This window comes from Puma concolor, chromosome A3, assembly GCF_028749965.1.
Source record: "Puma concolor isolate L17-30 chromosome A3, mPumCon1.1.hap2, whole genome shotgun sequence".
Lineage (NCBI taxonomy): Eukaryota > Metazoa > Chordata > Mammalia > Carnivora > Felidae > Puma > Puma concolor.
In genome coordinates this window covers 2,220,375-2,245,508 of record NC_141669.1, presented here as the reverse complement: position 1 = coordinate 2,245,508, position 25,134 = coordinate 2,220,375, and the positions used below count along the sequence as shown (strand labels likewise).

Sequence of the window (25,134 nt, the reverse complement as noted above, 5' to 3'; positions counted from 1 at the left end):
ATGGCAGGAGGAGAGAGAGAGAATCCCGAGCAGCCTCCACATGGACAGCACGGAGCCCGACATGGGGCTCGGAAGTCATGACCTGAGCTGAAATACAGGGTTGGATGCTTTACCGACGGAGGTACCCAGCGCCCCCTAAGTGGGAATCTTTTAAAAAGTGGCTCCTTTCCTAACTGAAAATAGCAAGCACAAATGCCCCCATTACAGTTTCTCCCAATGTAACTGTCCCGCAGGTGGCTGAATACAGAAGCTGTACGAGGACACTCGTAGCTCCTAAGTGGGTCATTACTAGGCGAGGCCATTTTCTGACGAATGCTGACGGTCTATAGATGACGTGCACTAACATCTAAACGAACTCACACTAACCTGACGGCAAATTTTCCAGGGTTCAGAATGACATAATTCCTCAAGACGATGAAAAACAAAACGGCTTGGGCGGGGGGTTGGGGTGCCTCCCCACCACCTTCTTGGTGGCCTGTCTGAGTACAAGGAGCCTGGGAGAAAGGCAGGGGCCAGTCTGGACCCAGAACTTGCCAGCTGCACGGGGTCACCGCGATTCGGGACCAGAGGTGACGCGGCGTGGCTCCTTTCAAGACTAAGATGTGCATTATCTTCCGGTTTGAGAGTCACACATGCTAGCAGGGAAAGCAGAACGCTGAGGATGATCTTCCTCATATTACAACTTAAAAGGAAACAAACGAGGAGAGAACACAGAGAAGTGGTGAGACAAGTTTACCGTTCACAATCTGTATTTCCCCAAATACTTCTTTTTCATGATAAGAGAATATAAAGTATTTCTTTGTCTACACTTCAATTTAATTTGATATTTCAAGCAGATTTCCAGACAGGAATACTTTTGTTCACAGCAAGTGGGATCAACAAAGACCATAACTATCCCATCCACTGGGAGCCTGGTGGCAACGGGAGGCTGCTGACGGTCCCCAGGGGCTCCCGCAGAGCTGGACGAGGGGCCATCTGCACAGGTGCGGGCGAGGCCAGGACAGCCACGAAGGGGCAGAGCCGCACCCAGGGCCAGGCAACAGAGGGACGCCCGGGTGGGAGGGGCCAGGGCCGCTGAGCCCACAGGAGGCCGCCCAGCCTGGACCCCTTCCGTCCCTCCGCCTGGCCGGCTCCCGCTGCCTCCCCCGCAAAGGGCAAGCGGGAGAACAGGGGAGCAGGGCCGGGAGGCGGCAGGCGAGGAGCAGTGTCCCGGGGATGGCACCAAACGAGCCTGGTCAGCTCGGATTCTGCCACCAAACATAACGAGGTTTTCAGGGAGGGCTCTCCCAGACTGTGGGATCAGGGACGTCGTGGCTCGGGGACTGCCGGCTGGTCTTCCAAGCTGGCACGTTACGGCAGCCTTCGCACTTTGTGTTCAGGGCTCCACACCGTTCTGGGGGTTTCCTCACGCTGATGAACGTGGCTCTCCTGCGTGTACTTCAGCTGTTCCAAGGGACTTAACTACGTAACATAACTTTCTTTGTCTTATTCGATAGTAAGGTTTTCGACAGCAGTTTTGGCTAATTCAAACAGTGCAGCAACAAACATTCTCGAATATGTCCTGTTAAGCACAGGTGCACGAGTTTCTCTGAAGTACAGAATCAGAGGGGGGAATGTTGGGTCCGAGGTGCTGCACAGCGTTGATCTGATCAGCTCCCGTTACGTTGCTCTGCAAAGCGGGCCTTCCAGCTCGCGCCCGCAAGGACACAGGCCGCCTCCTGCACCCTGGCGGACGCGCGGTGCTGCCGTGTCGATGCGGCTGAAATGTACGACCCTCCTGTTGGACTCACGTTTGCGATTCCCAATGAAGATGAGCACCTTTTCCAAGTTTATGGGCTGTCTGGTTTCTGCGAACTGCCTCCTCCTATCATGTGACCATTTTTCTACTGGGCTGTTTTCATTTCTTAGTCATTGGAGGAAGGTCTTAATATCTATTTCAAACATCTTCTCTCATTCTGTGGCTCGCTTTTTAATACTCTTTATGGTGTTTTTGTTGTACACAGGTTTTAAAGTAGTCAAATTTAAAAAAAATAAAATAAAATAAAGTAGTCAAATTTACCCATTTCCCCCTAAAAGTTTTAAGAAATGCTTTTCTATCCTGCATCATTAAGAGTCTCCTCAATTTTCTGGAATTTAACAAATTTTGTTTTATTTGGAATTAACTTTTGAGTGTGCTGAGAAATAAAGATCTTTGTAATTCTTCCCTTTTGAATACCCCACTAATTGCGTGCGAACACGGACTCACTCCTCGTTTCCCTAACGACCTGTAACACGGCTCCTTCCACACAAGTGTGTGTTGGGGCCCCGCCCTGTGCCGAGGCAGGTCCGTGTTCCCTTTCCAGGATCACTCTCCTCCAGTGTCTGTCCCTGCACACGTTCCAAGTACAAGGCCTAGGGGACATATCCCTGTTCATGCACACCAGGCGTGTGCACACGCGCGTGGGCGGTTTATTTCTTCCAGCCTCGAGAGAGCATGGCCTTCAGCTGGACTGGCCTTACAGGTGATGGGGACCTAGCAGGGCTGGCCCGTGCTGCCCTCCTTCCAGCATCCTGCGTAGCTCTGGGCAGCCTGACCACTGAGCCGGGGGGGGGGGAGGCTGGAGGAAGGGGAGAAGAGGATCCTTCGAAGGACGGGCCAGGACGACCCAGCGCAGTGCTGAGTTCTAAATACAGGTGCCCCCTTCCTTCAAAACGCTGGGACCTCCCCTCAGCAACCTGTGAGCCACGACTGGGGATCACACGTGGCCTGCGATTTGAAATTACAATTTTGTATTTTCTCACCGTGCTTCTGGCTATTTTGATCTCGTTCTTTTCCTCCTTCTAGTCCCCTTCCTGGAGATCCTCCTCCATTCTCATTAGGAGATGTCAAAAGCGTTTGGTGAAGAAATGGTTTTTATAACTACAATTTAAAACATACCCTGTAAAACTTTAAGTTCTTACAAAAATCTCATCATTACTGTAAATGACGTGTAGAACTCTGACAATAAGGTCAGTTTGATATGAGAAAGAGATCTAAATTTAAATAAATGTTCCTTTTTTTTTTTTAACGCTAGGAAATAAGATATACTCTTTTTGAAAAACTGAACACAGGAATTCGATGACTTCTAAAAGATGAGAAAAATAGTCCAATAAAAGTCACTCAAGTAACTAACAGTATGTACATAACTTTCCCATCTATGACTCAAAAGGAATCATTAACTCTGTATATGATACTATTACAGGGATTAAAATGTCCTCCACAGGCTATGACATTCATTTCCCTGTAAATTACAGTCTTAAAATACACGGACGTTACTTAGGAAAATACATTTTGAAACTCTTTCCTAGTCTTGATGATGAGAGGAATTACTTTAGGACACAATTAAAATACCAGGGCAAGGTAATGACTGTTTTTAAGTATTAAAAAAAATTTTTTTTTTAGAGAGAGAGGGAGAGAAAGAATCCCAAGCAGGCTCCACACTCAGCATGGAGTCTGATGCAGGGCTCGATCCCACAACTCTGGGATCATGACCTGAGCTGAAGTCAAGAGTCGGACACTCAACCAACTGAGTCACCCCAGCAACACCCCCACCCTTTTTAAAAATACATACATATTTTTTGGTAATAAGTTTTTATAAATACATTTTCCACCTTAAATAGTTCTCCTTGTTAGGACTATAATAAAATCTCTCCTGGCTTTAAGTATTTTCAATGTACGAAAAGACCCCAAACCACTGTACCTACTTATTTATTTATTTCTTAAGAAAAAAATTTTTTAATGTTTACTTTTGAGAGAAACAGAGACAGAATGCGAGTGGGTTAGGGGCAGAGAGAGGGGGAGACACAGAATTCGAAGCAGGCTCCAGGCTCCGAGCTGTCAGCACAGAGCCTGACGCGGGGCTTGAACTCACAGACCGCGAGATCATGACCTGAGCCGAAGTCGGAGGCTCAACCGACTGGGCCACTCAGGCGCCCCCCACTGTACATATTTATCAACAGCGGAAACAATCACAGCAGGTAACGAGATTGCCCGTGGAACAAACTGGTCACGATGACTGTGCCCGGTTCCAGGTATACTTTTCTTTTTTTTTTTATTTATCTTTGGGACAGAGAGAGACAGAGCATGAACGGGGGAGGGGCAGAGAGAGAGGGAGACACAGAATCGGAAACAGGCTCCAGGCTCCGAGCCATCAGCCCAGAGCCTGACGCGGGGCTCGAACTCACGGACCGCGAGATCGTGACCTGGCTGAAGTCGGACGGTTAACCGACTGTGCCACCCAGGCGCCCCCTCCAGGTATACTTTTCTAACTGGTCATTACAGGGGTGCCCGGCTGGCTCTGTTGGGAGAGCGTGCGATTCTTGGTCTCAGAGTCATGAGTTCAAGCCCTGTATGTGGAGTAGCATTTACTTAAAACACAAACTGGTCACCACCAGGTGACACTCCTAGTGCGGCCTGTCGCTCATGACGATGTCTTACAGCGGCTGCTTCCAGGCCGGTCAAGGCCAAGACAAGAACCCAACAATGCAAGAACCTCTTCGTTCGGCCCCGGAAATGCTCACCTGTCAAGACCTGTGACTTCATTAACAAACGATAAAGTGTGCAGATATTTAAAAAGTCGTTTCCCCTCCCCTCCCTTTCAAAAACAGAGTGGCTCCACGTCTTTCCTTCCCAAAGCTTCTTAGCATAGGAATAATTCCAGAATCACATCAGTAAAAGAAACCCAATAAGGCATTTGATTTACACTTACTAAGAAATTAGATTCTAACTGCTTTATATGTAAAATATCTGCTGACCACCCAAACAAGTGATTCTTACTTGCCTTTCAGAGGACACATACTTCTGTACACGTGATAGAAGATGTGCAACAAAGAGGCAATTGTGGGGGCATGCGATTCCCAGGGGTTCAGAGACCGCCAGAAGCATCTACCCATCCATGTTAAAACGCCTGCAGCTCAGAGAGTTTCCTACTACTATTTTCCTGTTAATACCTGGGACTACATCTCTACCTGGATAGTTGCACGAGTTCACTCCTGTTAAGGAACAAGGACTTCTGTGTGCATTTGTGGTGAACCCACCCATTCAACAATAAACCTTTTAAGCCAAGTGGAGACGACGGAGTGTTTTAAAAAAGCAGCATAAAATTATTTCTCTCTAGTTACTATATTTGATGAAGCATATTTATTTATTTATTTTTTTTAAGTTTTTTTTTTCAACGTTTATTTCTTTTTGGGACAGAGAGAGACAGAGCATGAACGGGGGAGGGGCAGAGAGAGAGGGAGACTCAGAATCGGAAACAGGCTCCAGGCTCTGAGCCATCAGCCCAGAGCCTGACGCGGGGCTCGAACTCACGGACCGCGAGATCGTGACCTGGCTGAAGTCGGACGCTTAACCGACTGCGCCACCCAGGCGCCCCTGATGAAGCATATTTAATCAAAGTATATGTTGCTTCGAGTAATTTGATCGTCTAAAATAATAGCTTTTTAACTAATTAAAAGTATGTTTGTGGGACGCTTTTGGCTGCACAGAACTGGTATCTAATTCAACAAAATTTTATTTCCATGCAAGGGCTCTAGGTAATACATCCGGAGTAAGTGACTCTAAGGAAAATATGACGAAGGAAGGAAGGAAGGCAGGACTTATAAAAAACAATTTCGAAACCAAACACGTCATAACTTACGATTAGCTGCTTCAACCCGACAAAAGTCTGCTCCACGGACTCAGCATTTAAGACCCGCCTCTTTGCCGCGGCTCTCTCACCCAGGAAGCGAAGCATCAGGTCTTTAACTGCATCCCCCTTGAAGGAATGGAAGAAAAATATGTCAAGACAATAAAATGTTAATTAAACTCAGCTAACCAGAACCTATAACTAAATGAGATTCCTCTTCTCCAACGGTGTATGGAGGTTAAAACGTGCCTACAGTAGTAACATTTCAGCTGCCCAGATGCTGAAGCATCACAGCCTTTGATCAAATGTGTATTTTAGACCTGCCCTTGCGGAGAAGCGGTAAATCCCCACCCCCTGCGGCAGGCCGATGGGAGACATACCATGCCAGGAGGAGGGCTTCGCGTGGGCCCCCGAGGGGTGAAGAGACATCACAGGGGACAAAGGGCCGGGTCCGCGCGGAGGTGGGCTGGCCTCGGCAATGTGCCAGTTTGCCTGGGTCTCTGGGAAGGCCTCTGGGACCCGGCTAGAGACATCATTCGTGGCCTGGGTGCCCCTCCCTCCGGGGCTAAGTGCACCCCAAGCCCGAGGAAGTGAGAAGAGTCCCCCCGCCCTCAGGTCCTTCAGCACCCGTTCAGCCAGGCCCCCTGCTTACAGGAGGGTGCTGTCTGCCAGAAAAGGGCCCCACGGGCCTCTGCGACCCGATCCCCAGTGAGACGCCCCACAGACAGGGCGGAGGGGTGCAGGTGGAACCCGATGGCTGGCGAGGGTGTGGGGGAAAGGGAAGCCCAGCGCACAGCTGCTGGGACCTAGGACTCTGCAGCCGCCGTGGAGAACAGCGTGGGGTTCCTCCAGAAGTTACACATACAGCCACCTTACGGCCTGGCGGTTCCACTTCCGGGCATTGGTCCCAAGGAAACAAAAACACCAACTTGAGAAGATGTCTGTGGGGCGCCTGGGTGCAGGGCCGGCTGAGCGGCCGACCTCGGCTCAGGTCACGATCCCAAGGCTCGGGAGTCTGAGCCTCGCACTGGGCTCTGCGCTGTCAGCGTGGAGCCTGCTTGAGATCCTCTCCCTCTCCTTTTCTCTCCCCATCTCTCTGTCTCTGCCCCTCCCCTGCTTGTGCTCTCTCTCAAAAGTAAACATTAAAAAATAAAACAAAGGGGTGCCTGGGTAGCTCAGTCGGTTAAGCGTCTGGCTTCAGCTCAGGTCATGATCTCGCAGTCCGTGAGTTCAAGTCCCGAGTCGGGCTCTGTGCTGACAGCAGGGAGCCTGTTGGGGCTTCCCCGTCTCCCTCTTTCTCTGCCCCACCCCCGCTCACCATCTTTCTCTCTCTCAAAATAATAAAACATTTAAAAAGAAAAAAGGAGGGGCGTCTGGGTGGCTCAGTCGGTTAAGCATCCGACTTCGCCTTAGGTCTTGATATCTTGGACCGTGAGTTCAAGCCCCGAGTCAGGCTCTGTGCTGACAGCTCAGAGCCTGGAGCCTGTTTCAGATTCTGTGTCTCCCTCTCTCTGTCTCTCCCCTGTTCATGCTCTGTCTCTCTCTGTCTCAAAAATAAATAAACGTTAAAAAATTAAAAATAAAATAAAATAAAATACACCCCTGCTTTAAAAAAAAAAGAGATGTCTGCACCTGCATGTTCATAGTGGTGTTATTTCCCCCAGTGAAGACGTGGAAACAACCCATGTGTCGTGGACGGATGAAGAGGGAAAGAGGAGGGGGTGTATTTGCACACGGCCACAGTTCTCAGCCATGAGAGGAGAAGGAAATCTTGACATCTGTTTCCACATGGATGGACCCTGAGGGCATTATGCTAAATGAGATAAGTCAGACGGAGAGACAAGTCCTGTATGATCGTGATCACTTACAGGTGGAATCACAAAAACACAAAAACCGAAGCAGCAAAGCAGCTTCTAGGTACACAGAACACACTGGTGGTCGCCAGAGGCAGGGGCGGGGAGTGGGGGCGGGCCAAATGGGACAGGTGGTCAGGTGCTAGAAACTTTCCATCACCACACAACCAGGGCGCGGGGATTAACAGACGGTGCGGAGCCGGAAGGAACCAGACAGCGGCGTGTACTTGCAAAGTTCTCATCACAAGAAAAATACTGCCGTAACCGTGGAAGGTGGCGGATGTAAACCAGACTGACTGTGATCGTGTCACGACACGGACAAATAGTGACTCGAGTTACACACTTGAAACTAACACACTGTGTCAGTTATTCCTAGATAGAAAAATAAATTTTCAAAAGAGAGGAAAAAACATAAAGGGAAGATGGAAGGGGGAGGGGCCGAGGAGAGAGTGGTTTGGCCAGGCCAGGAGGGGAAGGATTCCCAAGGCTGCAATGACCATGGAGACGTCCGACCTGGGGGAGGTGTGCAGGAGGACAAGACTAAAACCTCTCCGTCTCAGCGAGTTGATGCTAATGGCGCAGGGGAGCACCGAGAGCACACAGGGACTGAGGACGGAGAGGAAGTCAGTGTGCACACCCTACAACTGCCCAGGTCCTTCCTACTGTCTCCCTACCCTCGGTGTGCGCCAGCAAGGGTAATCTTTCATTATCGTTCCAGACGGCGACACTTCAAAGGCACCACCGTGCGGGCGATGTGTGCAGGGGTCTGTGGCTGCCCTTCCCCCATTAAGGGGGAGGGTGGCTTTGGCGGGGTTCCAGGTCACGTGTCTGGTTGTGGCCCCGGGCGCCGAGCCACCCCTCCTGCTTCAGACAGTGAGGCTGAATGCCTCCCATGCTGCAGCCACAGAGGTGGCTAACTGGTCTAGAGGGACAATTACAGGGCGGAATGAAAGGAGCTCGGCCAGATGGCTCCATAAAGCTTTGCAGGAACGTGACTCTGTCTGGGCCAGAGGAGCTGTGAGCCAGGAAAGGGCCACTTTGCATCCTGATGCTGCAGAGGGAGGGCCACGTTAACCCCTTCATCCCTGCAATGGCCTCCGTTAACTAGACCACGCTGCAAAATCTTCTCCCCGTGAAATACTCTGTTGGTTGACATTTCGGCTGGCACAGGAAGTTCCTGGGACGTGAGCATCTGTGTGACAAACATATCGCACCCACGAGAGCCCAGGGGTGTGCCTGCTGGTGCTGTCACTAAGTGGAGGGGATCACGGCACAGGGGCCACGGCCCCTAACTGCACGTCCTCCTGCGGTCACTGGAGAGAGGGGTGCAAGCTTCCCCCGCTTCGGGCTTTCGTCAGAGCCATGCCGCTGCACCTGAGACAGGGCCGCTTCAAATCGGCAAACTTGTAGGTGAGGGACTAGTGCACCCAAGGCCAGGGCAGGGAATGTGAAGAGACAGCTGGGGAACAAGCCAGGACTCAGGCAGGCGACGGGGAGGATGCCTGTTCCCCACCGTTGTACGTGTCGTGCAGAGCAGTGGCTGATTTCTGCTCACAGATGGCTGCGGGCCCTCACGCCTCCTGCAGAGAGGGGACAGTTCAGCAGTCCCTCCTGGATTCTAGTGGACAAAGATGAAATGCAAGCCAGGGCAGCCGACTCAAGAGTACAGGCTTTCCTGTCTGGGACACCTGAAGACACAATGGCCGTGGGGCAGCGGTGCTGGAAAGGGAGCGGCCCCTGCGCCCGACCCGGCACACACGGAGCTCTGTGCATGGCTCCAGGGGACCGGCTCTGGAGCCTTCTGTCCTCCCGCTCCGGTGTGTGTTCCCTCCCGGGGTAAGCAAAACCACCCAACGAACAACATCACACACACAAAAGTAAACAAAACCCCAAACTGGTGGGAAATGGAAAACAGTGCAGCCACTGCAAGACGGTTTGGACGCTTCTCACAGCGTGGAACACAGGCTGCCACGTGACGAGCGCTCCTGCTCCTCGGCGCGAGGTACGCACTCAAGAGAAAAGGAAATGGGTCCACACAGAAACCTGCTCTCGGGTGTTCAGAAGGAGCAGTGCTCATAACAGCCAAAAAGTGAAAAGAAGTCAAAGGTTCATCAGGGGATGAATGGGTAAGTAAAGCGTGAACAGTCATAACCTGGAACACTATCCGACGATAAAAAGCAACGGCGTCCCATCCGTGCCACAAAACGGACGACTCTTGAAGACGTCATCCGAGTGAAAGAAGCCAGTCAGGAAGGACCATGTGTCGTGGGATCCCACTTGCAGGAAACGTCTAGAACAGGAGAATCTGTAGAGACAGAGATCAGCGCTTGCCCGGAGCTGGGCTGCGGCCGGGGAGACGGGAAGAGGGGGTGAAAGCATTTGGGCTTCTATTCGGGAGACACAAACGTTGCGAACACCGGTGGTGATGGCTGCATGATCCTCTCAGAAGGCTAAAAACCAGCGAACCGTGAGAAGTGTGAACCGTGTGGCATGTGAACTGTATTTCCACACAGCTGTAGAATCAAAACCAAATCTACACCTCTTTTCTTTTCTTGTGAGGCCCTAAACAAATCGGCATTTGAGAGATGCTTTTCCAGGGAAAGCAGTCTGACACTGTCACAGAGCGGCTTGCACCGGCCTCTCCAGATCTTCCGCACGGACGTGCCTCAACTCAGGTAAGCAAACTTAGACGAGGGCCCGAGGAAAGGCCCGTCTGTGAGTGTGTGAACGCAGGCGGCTGAGTGACTTCTGCTTCTGTCTGTTCCACAGTAACTGGGACTGGACTGTCCCAGAGTAAAAGAGTGATGACGCAACAGCTTTCAGACACGGAAAAGGACGGGGCTCTACGAGAAGGAAGAAGGGGATTTGAACTCTTGAATTCATAGGCGCTTTTGGACCACCGTGTGGGGAGGAGTCCCAAGCAGAGCACGGTGAACCTGTTGAGGTGAGGAGACAAAGGCGGGGCTCCCAGAAGCTCAGGGGGCTGGACTTTGCAAGAGGGAGCCCACACAGGAGGGAGCCCTGGGAAGGAGGGGGCCCTGTGCAGGAGGGAGCCCCACACAGGAGGGAGTCCTGGGAAGGAGGGAGCCCTGGGAAGGAGGGAGTCCTGAGAAGGAGGGGGTCCTGTGCAGGAAGGAGTCCTGAGAAGGAGGGAGCCCTGTGCAGGAGGGAGCCCCACACAGGAGGGAGTCCTGGGAAGGAGGGAGTCCTGTGCAGGAGGGAGTCCTGGGAAGGAGGGGGCCCTGTGCAGGAGGGAGCCCTGGGAAGGAGGGGGCCCTGTGCAGGAGGGAGCCCTGGGAAGGAGGGGGCCCTGTGCAGGAGGGAGCCCTGGGAAGGAGGGGGCCCTGTGCAGCAGGGAGTCCTGAGAAGGAGGGAGCCCTGTGCAGGAGGGAGTCCTGGGAAGGAGGGAGCCCTGTGCAGGAGGGAGTCCTGGGAAGGACGGGGCCCTGGGAAGGAGGGAGTCCTGAGAAGGAGGGAGGCCTGTGCAGGAAGAAGTTCTGAGAAGGAGGGAGCCCTGTGCAGGAGGGAGCCCCACACAGGAGGGAGTCCTGGGAAGGAGGGAGTCCTGTGCAGGAGGGAGTCCTGGGAAGGAGGGGGCCCCGTGCAGGAGGGAGCCCTGGGAAGGAGGGGGCCCTGTGCAGGAGGGAGTCCTGGGAAGGAGGGGGCCCTGGGAAGGAGGGAGTCCTGAGAAGGAGCCTGAGCCCACTGTGGAGCACTAAGCAGTATGTGCACAGGGTGACCCTCTGGAAGATGGGGCAAGATGACAAGGGAGCCGAACGATTCTCAGAGCTCACGCAGGCCAAAGATGTCCAGGTCAGGCCAGCTGTTTGCGGCACTCTCGCTGAACACTGAGACTTCGAGCAGATGTCAGAAAGGTCACCTAACAGTGGAAGCTACTCTAAACTCACCCTAAGAAGCTTAAAAACAAACCTGGAAAAGATCAACTAAATCTGCACCTGACTTCCCTGCCTCCCAGGACAAAGCACACGTCTTTTTGCAGATGACAAAACACAGACTTTCAAAAACACTAAACCCACAATGTCTGTCCTCTAATCAAAAATTACCAAACATGTGACAAAACAGGCACGTGTGACCCAGAACCAAGAGAAAACAGAAATACAAACAGACCCTGAGATTACAGAGATGATAGAGAACCTTAAAACAGCTATTATAAATGTGCTTGAGAATCTAAAGTAAAACTTCAACATAGCAAATAAAGAAAACGACATTAAAAAAGAACCAAACGCAAATTCTGGAGAAAAAAAACTATGATGCTGGAAAGCTTTCCGCTGGAAAGCATCAACTGCAAACTAAAAAGTACAGAAGAGAAGATATATGGACTTAAGAAAATAACAGCAGGAATTTCAACGTTAAGCAAAAAGAGAGAAAAGACTGAAAAGCAAAAAGAAGTCCTTTGTGACCTCTTTGGCGATAGCAAATAATATGTGGAATCGCAGTCCCAGAAGTGGAGAGGGGAGAGCGGAAAACTGAAGAACTATTTGAACAAGTAAGGACCAAAATATTCCCAAACTGGTGAAAACGACAAACCAACAAGGTCGAGTCCCAAGCAAGATAAACATAAAAGAAAACCATGTGAAGGCCTATCAGGGTCAAACAGCTGGAAACCAGGGATAAAATCTTAAACTCAACTGGAGAAGAACATGTACTTAGGTACAGAGGAGCAAAGATGAAAATTATAATAATGATTATTTATTCTTGAGAGAGAGAGAGAGAGAGAGAGAAGAGAGGGAGAGGATCTCAAGCAGGCTCTGAGCTGTCAGCACAGAGCCTAGTGTGGGGTTTGAACCCAAAAGTCTTGAGGTCATGACCTGAGCCGAAGTGGAATGCTTAACTGACTGAGCCACCCAGATGCCCCAAAGATAAAAACTATTATAAACTTCACGTCCCTAGCACGTTGGAAGGGCATCTCTGAAGTGCTAAATGGGAAAAACATCTGTCAACCTTGAACTTTATACTGTAAACATACTGCACATCCAGAAAAAAAATAACCTTTAAAAATGAAAATGAAGATCACACAACTAAAGCTGAGAATATCTGTAGCTGGTAGTCCTGAGTAACAGGTACGTCTTTGGCTTCCAGGAGGTTCCTGACATGGAAGGGTGCGGAAGGGCGATTTCACGAAAACGGTGGGTTTCCCCAAGGGGACTCCTGTCAAACCCCACTGCGGGAAAGGGGCGGGGGAGGAGAGAACCGGGGACAGGAGAGGGGGTGGTGGAAGGATCCGGTCTCCAAGGGCGCGTCAGGTGTGCCAGGCAAACAACTCTCTACTTCCGTTCCTTACTCGTTCTGAACTACTTCCCCACAAACTTCCCATTTACTTCTTGAAGAACAGAGGCCATGGGGCCCCTGGGGGGCTCAGTTGGTTAAGCACCCGACTTCGGCTCAGGTCATGATTTCACGGTTTGTGGGTTTGAGCCCTGTGTTCGAGTAGAGCCTGGAGCCTGCTTCGATTCTGTGTCTCCCTCTCTCTCTGCCCCTCCCTCACTCACACTCTGTGTCTCTCTCTCAAAAATAAACATTAAAAAAAAAAACCACAAAAAAAAAGAGAACAGAGGTCACAGACGACCACAATGACCTAAAAGAGCCTGTCCTCCTCCTGACATCAGTCTGGTGGGATGGTGTGACGTAAGCTCACCTTTAAGCCGCTAACTTAGCACAGACTGCCATGGATGTCACTTTGTAAAGAAACAAACTCAAAATCTTCTCAACTTTTACCCCACAGGAAGGCAATTTTTAATTAGGTACCAATAGGTGAGCAATTTGGAAAAACGTCAAACATTAGTGCTTTAGAAAGCTGATTGTGCATGAACAAGTCTGCGACAGTAACAGTGACGAAGGCGAAACTCAGTTACAGGTAAATCCGCGACATGGTTTTAAAAGCTTGGTGTGCGCAGAAAGTTAACAGAAAAGCCAATCTTTCGTCTTCTGGCAAATACACCAGCCCGTCCATTCAAGGTTAACCGTACGGTTTTCCTTCTCTGTTTTGGGAATGAAAGGTTCTTTGAAGGGTGATATACAAGCGAACACACATCTAGCACATTTGTTACGTGGGAGGGTCAAAGGTATTTTGGGAACTGTTCTTCGTTCAAATTTCAACTCACCACGAGGTTCCCAAAACAGCCACTGTGAACTGCAAGACGTTACGGAGGGACTCTTGCAGGAAATAAAGGAAGAAACACTGCCTCCTGCTTGTCCCCCCGTGTTCTGCCCGAGCAGTGGGAGCTCCCGAGTCCTTGCTGACTCGTGGCACGTTCTGGGTATTTCACGGTTAGCAGCGTGGAATTGGGGAGGGAAGTCACAGAAGCTTTAAAGCGGGGGAGGACCTATGCCAGGGTCTCGTAGGCGACTCAGTCCAGGTGCAACCAGCAGAGAGCTTCGGTGCTCGTGTTTCTTGAGTCAAGAACGACTGACATTTTGGGCAGGACTACCGTCACGGTCTGACGCTAACCAGCCTGCCCCGTGTTCAGCGTTTGTGGCCCCATCCATGAAACGTCACACGCTCACCCCAGGCCTCTTGCCAACCGGGAGAGAATTACAATCAGTGGGAGAAGCAAACTGCAAACCACAGACTCTCTGGAGAGGAAGCGCCGGGAGGCCGGTCCCACCGAGGTCCCGGGAACCGAGCAGCAGAGCACAGAGACCCCAGGAAGGGGGCAGGGAGGAGACAAGAGGCAGAACATGAAGGCCCCACCGCGGGTACAGCGGATGCACGCGGGGCCAGCGAAGGACCGTGTGGAAACGTCAACCTAATCCCACGGGTCCCAGTGTCCCCTGGACTCAGAGCCCGTAAGTGGGATGCGTTAGAAAGATCCCGCAAAGGCAAGCGCATGTTCAGTAGCTCAGCCTGAGCGGGTGGAGGGGACGCCTCGAACACCACCCCGTTGACAGCACGCGCGCGGCAAGTGTGGGTCTGGTGCCTGAAGAGCCGTCAAGACCATCACGCGAAGTGTCCAAAGCCTGTGGGCTCGCGCTTCTCGGGCCCTAGAAAATAACTAAGGGCTCCACGTCCCCAGTGGGACACTCGTCCCGGGCTCAGCAGCTCACCAAGGTTTACCAACATATACCAACACGCACCGGGCTTTCCGACCCAGCCGGGTGTGTGCAGCGGGGCTGCGGGAGACCGCCGGTCCCGCCTCCAGTTCTGGGAGGACACACGCGCAGGACACGCGGCTGCAGCCTGGCCGGGGCGGCGCCCCCCACGCACCGGGCCGGGCAACAGCTGACAACCCCCCTGCGATCTGCCCGATGTGCTGCAACCGCCAGCCGGCGACCTGACCGTACCAGTAGGTGTCGCGTGCGTGTCGTGCGTGTAAACGTTTTTACCGCACTGCGCACGCTTCAGGCCATCTTGTACTCAGGCTTTCAAATTTAAGAAGAATCTCATTAAAAATTCTGTTATCTCATCATTTCTATTTTATTTTATTTGTTTATTTTTCAAGTTTACTTATTTATTTAGGGAGAGTGCACACGCACACGTGCTTGGGAGTCTCTGCCTCGCTCCTTCCCTCCCTCTCTCTGCCCCTCCTCACTCACGCTCTCTCCCTCTCAAAATAAATAAACATGAAAAAAATAAGATCATGGAAAATGGAAATAATCTCATTGTCTTTGATTACCAGATTGAACTTTTCTATGTGACTGTTTATTCTCTAGGACGTTCAGACATTTTTGTGATTTTTTGTTTTGGGGGGGCCATTCATATTTTTCTTAATGAAATGTGTAAAACCTCTTTCTACATAAAGCACATTATTTGGTAAACAACAACAAAAAGGAATGGGGGCTTATTTGCTGAGGCTTAAATGTCACAAATAACGTGCTCACACAAGGCTCACAGCTATTTCTGAGAATTCTGATGTAACTATCTACCTTGCGGGCGTTCACTTCCAAGACTCTGATGAGTGCCTTAAACACATTTTATTAGGGAAATCAACGGAGTTCCAAACTGACTAGAGACATAACGCGGACTCTCAAAATGAGAACTTTAGGAATTGCTGGACAAGGCAGATTTTTCAGTCCTTGAAGGCGTTTTTACATGTGTGTATACACACATGCACACACACACACACACGTGAATGGGGGGTGAGTGAGAAGCCGGGGAAAACAGAACGAGATGGAAAGGAGCCGGATGTGGACACGGGCGACCTATTTCACTGGGAAGTGCCCTGCGAGGCGGCCCGCACCTACCTGGATGTTGTCGAACTTGAGGCCCGGCATGGTGAGGCTCTCCTTGTCTACGAACACCGTGCTGTACTGCTGGGTTGCCACTGAAATCAAGATGTCCCGGGTCCCCTCCCCGGGGAGCCAGGCATCGCTCCTGCGGTCCATCTCGCTCATGCTCAGGGCGGTGGCAAAGGGGTCCTCGCTCCCTGCAAACACGGCCTGGATCTGGGAAAACGGTTTTGGAGACTGAGGAATTTCTAGGGAAGCCGTGGGAACGGCGGACTCTGACTTTTCAATCCCCGGGGAGAGACAGGGCGCAGCAGAACCCGGGGATCTCTGTCCCACCGGAGTGGAGAGCGAAGACCGTTTCTCGGGAACGGAAGAGCCCGCGTTGGGGTTACTGACGGAGATGAAAGTGGACGTGGTGAAGGAATCAAAGAAGTCCGAGGCCAAGGAACTAGAGTTGCTGGGGTCACCAAAGAATTTACTGAGGCTGGGGCTTGGCTGGACCGCCTGGGGAGGGGTCTTGGCCACCGTGTCGCTGGCACCGCCACAGCTCGGAGACTTCACCATCTGGGACTGGAAGCCGTCCCGCAGCAGCAGGGGCGGCTGGGAGCGGGCGAACGACTGGCTGAAAATGGTGCACACGGGCACGGGCTCCTCCTCACGAGGGGACTGCCTGCAAGGCGGGCTGTGCCCCGGCCCCTCCGGGCCCGGGTCCTCGGCACCCTCTTCTCCCAAGGCGGGAGCACCTTTTACTTCTTCGAGCTCTGGGTCGGGGGTCGCGTCAGAGCCTTTAGATGCACGGTCTCCCCCGTCTCCGTCGCTTCCAGTGTCATTGCTCAGGGTGTCGACTGCTCCTTCACCCACCAGACTTTCCGGTCTGGGATCAGCGTGATCGTCTGCAGGCTCCACGACATCCTGCAAACAGCCCAGCTCACCTGTGTCGTCCTCGCTATTGTTAGGAGAGTCAGAAATGAGGACACTCTCCATCATGTGCTCATTAAGCTTATCTACAAAATGATTAGAATTTTCCGATATAGTCTCGTTCTCTTCAGACCCAAACTCGTCTCCACCGAGGTCGATGGTCTCCTCGTGATAAAGGAGCTGGCCCTGTTCTCCCTGCGGAGTGGTGCTCCCGGCTCGCCCATCGGCCGGGAGAGATTCCTCCGCCGCGCTCTGGCTGGCACCGTTAGCGTTCTCCATGGTCCTGAAGCCAAGACAGAAATGAACCAACCTCATCAGCTTTCCACCTCCGTCATTACCGAGCTGACTTAAACTTATAGACAAATGGTGGCCACATGACATCATACATTTGCCCAAACCCACGGAAGGCACACCGCCAACGGTGAACCCTAAGGTAAACCGTGGACTCTGGAGGATAATGATGTGTCCGTGCAGGTGTACCGCATGTAACTGTGGGGGAGACACAGGGCACACGGGAAACCTCTGAACCCCCGGCTCAATTTAGCAGCAAACCTCCAGCTGCTCCAAAAAATTAAGTCTGTTAGGAAATCTTTGTCAGTTACATATTCGAAAGACTCCATTTCTCCAGCCATCTATCAACTGACTGACTGATCACGGTAAAAGACACACCCCATCTATATTACTTACCGTCTTAACCATTTTTGAGTTTACAACTAAGTGGTGTCACGTGCATTCAGTGTGCAACCACCACCACCCATCCCCAGAACTCTTGTCATCTTGCAAACTGAAACAATGTTCCCATTAGGCACCACCTCCCGGGGCCCTCCTTCCCCACCCCCGCTGCCAGCTCGGATAACCGCCTTCTACTTCATGACTCCCTGGACTTCATTACTCTACGTACTTCACTTAAGTGGGACGCCATGGTACTTGTCCTCTTGTGACTGGCTTATTTCACACAGTGTAACGTCCGCAAGGTTCACCCAGGTGGTCGTATGTCAGAATTCCCTGATTATTTAAGGCTGAACAATACCCCACTGTGTCTACACATTTTTTTTTTTTATTTCAAATTTTTTTTTTTCAACATTTATTTATTTTTGGGACAGAGAGAGACAGAGCATGAACGGGGGAGGGGCAGAGAGAGAGGGAGACACAGAATCGGAAACAGGCTCCAGGCTCTGAGCCATCAGCCCAGAGCCTGACGCGGGGCTCGAACTCACGGACCGCGAGATCGTGACCTGGCCGAAGTCGGACGCTTAACCGACTGCGCCACCCAGGCGCCCCTCTACACATTTTTTTAATCCACTCATCCACTGATGAACACTTGGGTCACTTCCACACGCTGGCTACTGTGACTGCTGGTAGGAACATGTGTGTACAAACATCTCGGGGTCCCCGCTTTCAATTCTTTTGGGTATACACCCAGGAGCAGGATTGCTGAATCTTACGACAATTCTATTTTTAACTGTTGTTTGAACAGTCAACAAAGCGTTTTCCATAGTGGTTGCATTCTGTGAGACCGTGCATAAGGATTTCGATTTCTCAGCGTCCTTGACAACACCTGCTATTTTCTGACACTGGCCATCCTAATGGGGTGAGGTCTCCAGCTCTTTAAACCCTAAGTGTTCTTTAAGATTCAGTTGAAGACGTCCTCTTCCAACCTGTAATAATCTCTCCACATCCTCCCTGAGGCACGCTGACTGCTAGAGCTGATGGCAGCAAACTGGACCAGTTGCTAGCACACACTGGGCCCTCGGCACCGATCTAAGATTTGTGCATGTACATTCTTCCTGGATTCAGAACCACCCTGAGACCTACTCCATCGGGCAGATGAGGAGGCTGGCGCCTGCGGAGCTCATGCAGCTTGCTCAACGCTGTGCCGCTAGTAAGTTGAGAAACCAGGGCCAGTCGCAGCTGAAATGCTGTGTGGACACGGGACGGCAGAGGCCACAAAATGAAACGAAGAGTTTAACGTCTAAAGAAAATGCCTCCTTTTCTTAAAGGACTTTTTGAGCAAACGTTACCGATATAGTTCTATTCTTATAGGGAACAAATCCCAGTTAAGAAAGATGAGGGTTTTTCTAGGACAAAATAAAATGCCTTCTTGGTCTTCACAAAGCATGGTCTTTAGATGAGATGACTTTTTTTTTAAATTATTATTTAAAAAAAAAAATTTTTTTTAACGTTTATTTATTTTTGGGACAGAGAGACACAGAGCATGAACGGGGGAGGGGCAGAGAGAGAGGGAGACTCAGAATTGGAAGCAGGCTCCAGGCTCCGAGCCATCGGCCCAGAGCCCGACGCGGGGCCCGAACTCAGGAACCGTGAGATCGTGACCTGAGCCGAAGTCGGACGCTCAACTGACTGAGCCACCCAGGCGCCCCAAGATGAGATGACTTTTTGCCAACACTTTGACACTGCCCCAAATCAGCAGCCCTTCTTTGTTAAAGCCTGGCCACCCTGAGATCTACACACAAGGGCATTTTACTTTTTAAAATTTTCTTAACATTTATTCATTTTTGAGAGAGAGAGACAGAGCATGAGCTGGGCAGGGTCAGCGAGAGAGGGAGGCACAGAACCGGAAGCAGGCTCCAGGCTCTGAGCTGTCAGCACAGAGCCTCACATGGGGCTTGAACCCACGAACCGTGAGATCATGACCTGAGCCAAAGTAGAATGTTAACCAAGTGAGCCAGGTGCCCCCAAACAAGAGCATTTTAAAGCAGATAATCAAAGTTGAGCACTTTGGAGAAGTGTCTTGCCCAGCATTGTCAGTTACCGATGCCCTATTTATTACACATCTCTCCGATCATTCGCTAAAAATGAGTCAAAAACACAACGGACAAGGAACAAAAGCCTTGCTCTGGTAATGTTTCACAGCGAGGCGGACTGGAGGCTGCCTGGGGAACATGAAGAGTGGACGTGCCGTCACGTGCAGGACGCGAACAAACACGTCCTCTCGCCTCTGCAGAAGCAGAACGAGATGCCGTCGTGCCCTCACATGCAGAAGGGGACACCGAGCATCAGAGCAGTGGCAGGACTCATCTAAAACCACTGGTAGTGGGCGTCCGGCTGGCTCAAGCGATACAGCACACGACTCCTGATCTCGGGGTTGTGAGTTCGAGCCCCACCGTGGGTGTAGAGGGTACTTAAAAATGCAATCACTGGTTGTAGGTGACCCTGCCAGGAGAGTTTGGCCCTTCCTGCCTAACTTCGTGAGGACCTAGGACGCCGGCCCCTAGTGCCGCACCTGGTACGGAGATGCTGTGACCGCAGCTGGTGCCAGCACCGAGCCTGTCTCAGAACAAAACGGCTCAGACGGGAACTCCGGAAATCACAACACGACACTAATGGTTAACTGTAGAATAACGTAGGGTATGAGAAAAGGTCTGATGCGTATAATTACAGGGAAAGGTAAAGAATATCGGAACTGGCAAAATCGCAGCGGTTTCTTCACACGCAGGAAGAGTGGAGAACGTTCTACTCTTAAAATACACAGAAATAACTGCCAGTCAAGGTTAATCTGTATGTATTAGATCAAGACGGACTAACTAGGGTCCCGAAGGAAAGACTGTCCACAGGTAACAGAGTTACTTCCCACAAGGCACAGGCTAAGAGAAGGCTAATTACTAGGCGAGACCCATTCATTACGTGGACTGGATACTTACAGCAAGGAATAGCACTTCAGCAGTAAAGAAACACAGACTGAAACTATGATCTAAAAAAAGGTTATAAAGAGGTGGATTTTTAGAAATGCCAGTTCTTAGGGAATTTGGGGGGGAACTTATTTTTGATAGTGGGAATGTAACTTTTCCGCAGAACAGCTAGACAAAGGATACAACGCTCTGACACAGCAACTGGGTTTGCCAATTTACCTGAGATGTTTTTATTTTCATTTACTTATACTTCCAAAGAATTTTTTATTTTTTTATCTTTTAATGTTTATTTATTTTTGAGAGTCTGAGACAGACAGAGCACCAGTGGGGTAGGGGTAGAGACAGAGGGAGACATAGAACCCAAAGCTGTCAGCACACTGCCCAATGCGGGACTCGAACTCATGAACCACGAGACCACGACCTGAGTCAAAGCTGGACACTTAACGGACTGAGCCACCCAGGCGCCCCATATCGAAAATGTTTTTAAAGAAACAATATTCTCAGCGGAGCACCTGGGTGTCTCAGTCGGTTGAGCATCCGACTTCGGCTCAGGTCATCATCTTGTGTTCATGAGTTCAAGCCCCATGTCGGGCTCTGTGCTGACAGCTCGGGGCCTGGAGCCTGCTTCGGATTCTGTGTCTCCCTCTCTCTCTGCTCCTCCCCTGCTCACACTCTGTCTGTCAAAAATTATAAAGATTAAAAAAAATTTAAAAAAAAAGAAATAATATTCTCAAAAGAAGAAAGCTAAGTTAAAAAGCAACATTCAAATCAGTGCTTGTTTGTAACTATGTTTTCATTCTCTTCAGAAACCTCGCTTCTTATCCAATCTAATTTAGAAAATCAATGTTTCCTAGTGAAAAGGTTTACAAAGACGCTGCCCAGTCCAGAGCAAAAACTGTATTGTTAATCCTCATTTCTGAATAGAAACTACGCATTTATAAAAAACCACTGCCAATGGGCTGCCTGCAATGCCCTGCAGACCAGGAACCAGTACTCACGGTGTGCTCCCGTGTCAGACAGCAGGGTAATTCAGACCACTATGCTCTCGGGAATCCGGCCCTAGGCAACCACAGAGAGAAAACGAAGTAACTCACACACGCACTTGAGCAAGCAGCACTATGGCATGGGGTGGAGGGGGGATTCCAGACAGAAAAGGATAGCCTGTGAGCCTCCTGAGTTTTCTTATGTCTCTCAGCTGGAGACCTTACAAGGTTCTTTCCTTGTTATTTTCCCCCTTCTCTTCTAAAGGTACGTTTCCTGTAAATAACTTCCAACAAACTTTGAGTGGATATAAATCATTTATAACATGTGGCTGAGACAATACACTCTAACATTTACCCCTCTCCCGTTTAGGGGTAATATTCTGAAATTTGTCACACTCTTGTTTTTCATTTCCTACATGTTTACTTCCTCAAACAACATTTTGCTTAGTTTTTTTTTCGTTTTTGACTTAATTTCCCCTCTCTACTTCTAACCTGAGATTCAACCTCAAAAGTAGTGCGAAGCTGGAATTAATTCATCTGTGCTGTTGACGATGCTGCTGTGTGACGGCACCACACACGATCTGTTCCAGTGCTGACGGGTTTCTGATACTATAGACAGTGCCGTTGTGAACGTTCTTATACACGTCACCTGGTGCACACAAGCAAACTTCCTCACGTTGTTAAACGTTACGTGTGGGGCGCCTGGGCGGATTAGTTGTTTGAGCGTCTGACTCCTGGTATCAGCTCGGGTCACGATCCCAGGGTCGTGGGGTGGAGCCCTGCGTGGGGCTCTGTGCTGAGCTCTGTGGAGTCTGCTTAAGATTCTTTTTCCCTCTCCCCTGCTTACATACTCTCTCTCTACAATAAAATAAATACACGTTATGTGTACGTTGGGTCATAGAGAATACACGTCTTCTTCCTTACTAGAAAATGCCAAACTGCCTTCCCGAGTGTTTGTACCAGTTTACATGGGTAGTTAGCAGTGTGAAAGTATTCTTGCTCAACACATTCCCCTACACTGGGTACTGTCAGATTTCTTAATTAATACGAAGAATAGATAAAAATTCCCGGAACTCAATCAGACAATAAACAACCCAACAGAAAAACAGGCCAAAGATTTGAACAGGCTGAAAAGGATACACATTTCACAAGCACATATCCTGTGACTCCACAGCCACGCATCTTGACTTTTCCAGGATGCTTCCACTTTGTGCATATGGTTACTGTAAAGTTAACTACCTTGTTTTTTTGTTTTCAGGAACAGAATTTAGTGATTCATCATTCACATAGAACACCCAGCGTTCAACAGGACAAGTGCCCTCCTTAATCCCCATCACCCATCTAGCCCATGCCCCCCCACACCTCCCTCTACAAACCCTCAGTTTGTTCTCTATCGCTAAGCGTCTCTTACCGTTCCTTTCCCTCTTTCTGTCTCCCCCCCCTCCCTGTATGTTCACCTGCTTTGTTTCTTACATTCCATTAAGTACCTCTTTTCACTCTCAAGAGTCCCGGTGAGGACAGTAAGAGGTCCCACGACCTATGCATCACAGAGGGACTCCTGCACGTGGTACCATAAGCTAGGACTGTGAATGCTTATAAACAGCAAATCCAAACAAAATACCCGCTGCTTTCCAAAGATAAAAAAAAAAAAACACAAAAAACAAAAAACACAAAACACTGGACACAAGCACTGCTCATAGGCACAATAAACAGCATACTGAAAATGGAACATTAAATGTAAAATGAATGGGCCATGCTAGAAAATAAGCAGTATGATTTTCTATATAAAATTCAAAAACATGTAAATTAAACAATACATTGTTTTAGGAATACAAGTGCAAAAGCAAGGTGATGCTAATACTCAATTCATCTGGAGAGGGAGCTGGGGGTGGTGCCAAGGGAAGGTTATATCAGGGAGGGACACGTGAGAAAGCCATTGACGACTGTCCACTTCTTATGCTTGTGGGCAGAAGACTGGGCCAGGTGTGCACTCGATCTCTGTGTATCTTCATGAATGTTACGTGGGGTCTTCATATTGCATAGTTAAAAAACGGGAAAGCACAGGTATGTTTTTGATTTGTGTGTACTATAATTACTCCTATTATTGACTCAATAATTTTTATTAAACCATAGACATTTCAGCTTATGTGAGCATCCACATGGTAGCAACTGAAGTAGACTTTTTGTTCAGGTGAGTGCTTTGCACCAGGCCCTTAATTAATGCCTTAAGATTTTTTTTTTTTTTAAGTACTAACTCCAAGTGATTATTTGAGAACTGAAAAGTTTCATTAAGAACAACTAAAACTACAACAGGGCAGGTCCCCTTTGTGGACATGATGTTGGAATTATAAGTCTTGTACCAGATTGCAATAGTGTAAACCCTATTTCCGTGAAAATATATGTCATATAGTGGAAATCTAATTAGCATAGACTTACAAAAACCCCCATGTAAAGAACACCCACAATAGATGAAACATCTTACATTTATTATCTTATTTCTTGAAATGTTTATTTATTTTGAGAAAGAGAGCAAGCAGGGGAGGGGCAGAAAGAGGGAGAGACAGAGAATCCCAAGCAGGTTCCACATTCGGCTCAGAGCCCAACTCAGGGCTCGACCCCACAACCCCGGGATCATGACCTGAGTGGAAATCAAGAGTCGGACGCTTACCTGACTGAGCCACCCACATGACATGCCCTGACATGTCTTGTCCTATTTAATCCTCAGGACCAACTTATAAAGGACTATTATGTCCATTACGCAGCAGAGAAAACCAAGTGATCTGGCCAAAGTCACACTGACAATATTTGGTGCTGCAGGATTTCAACACAGGTTTTCCGCCTTTGCTCTCCCTGCGAGGTTGCTGGGACAGATCATGATCCAGAGCAGCAGGGGGAGTCAGGAAGAGCACTGGACGCAAGCTGTTAAGAACCGCTGGAGTCCCAGCTTCCCTGCTAAGTGACCTTTGAGGAGTAACTTCGTCTTAGTCCTGGTTTCTTAGACTGCACACTGGGGTAACGAGGAATAACCAGTGACTGGTGCACAGGCACTTTTACACCGTAAGGAGCTACGTATACACAAGCACGGTAACTGTGATTTTAATGATGAAGCACAGCGGTAACACGGGCTCTTGGACTGGTGAAGATCCTGTTAGCAACCACAGAACGTGAGGACGGGGTGAGACGCGTCACCGCTATTTGCACTCTCCTCTGCCTCTCCCACCCCACCACAGTGGGCCGGGCGCCTGGTCTGTCACGGGGTACCATGTCCTGAATTCACGAAAAGAAGCCAGGAGTAAAGCATCTGGATAGGACACCTTATCTTCCAACCACCATAAACAGGTAGAAACCGTAGGTCCAAGTGTCACTGGGGTTAAACTTTTGTGTCCAAGCTTGAGAAAAACCGACACGTTTTAGAAGCTATCTTTGGGCCTTGTGTTTCTTTTACAACAAAGGCTGTCAGTCTTCACGGTGTACAACACTATCGGTCGGTCCCGTCCCGAAGGCTGCTTTGGGAGGGATCAGGATGTGTAATAATAGGCAACATTCACCCTGGCGTCTGTGCTTTCGCACAAACCGCCGCATTTTACCCGCACGATACCGAGTTTGGGTAGGCAGGTCATGTCCGTGCACAGAAGAGCCGACCCACAAGAAGACAGATTAAGGGGCTTGCTCAGGGCCGAGCTGCTGAGTGCCACAGCTGGGACCTGCAGGAGACCTCCAAGGAGGAGACCTCGGGGAGCACACCCCCCCTCCCAAGAGTCCCTTAGGAGGAGCCCCCGGAGAGGAGCTCCCCAACGGGGAGACACAGAAGAGACACCCCCCCCCCCACCTGCGGGAGGACCGGCCAGGGGACAAGCCAGCGAGGGGCTGAGGTCAGGACCGGCGGGGCTGGGGTTAG

At 50.1% G+C, this 25,134-nt stretch overlaps 1 protein-coding gene across 2 annotated transcripts in view; it reads right to left on the bottom strand.

Annotated features, from left to right (window-relative positions):
- Positions 1-25,134, bottom strand: part of TRAPPC12 (trafficking protein particle complex subunit 12) — an 82,785-nt gene that overhangs the window by 57,453 nt on the left and 198 nt on the right. For both annotated transcript variants that reach the window (XM_025927341.2, XM_086699921.1), the window contains exons 2-3: positions 15,701-16,886; positions 5,658-5,774 (exon numbers count right to left, since the gene is read on the bottom strand). In XM_025927341.2, the coding sequence (XP_025783126.1) occupies positions 5,658-5,774; positions 15,701-16,882 (1,299 nt within the window). In that variant the 5' untranslated portion in view covers positions 16,883-16,886. The remainder of the gene's footprint in view (positions 1-5,657; positions 5,775-15,700; positions 16,887-25,134) is intronic.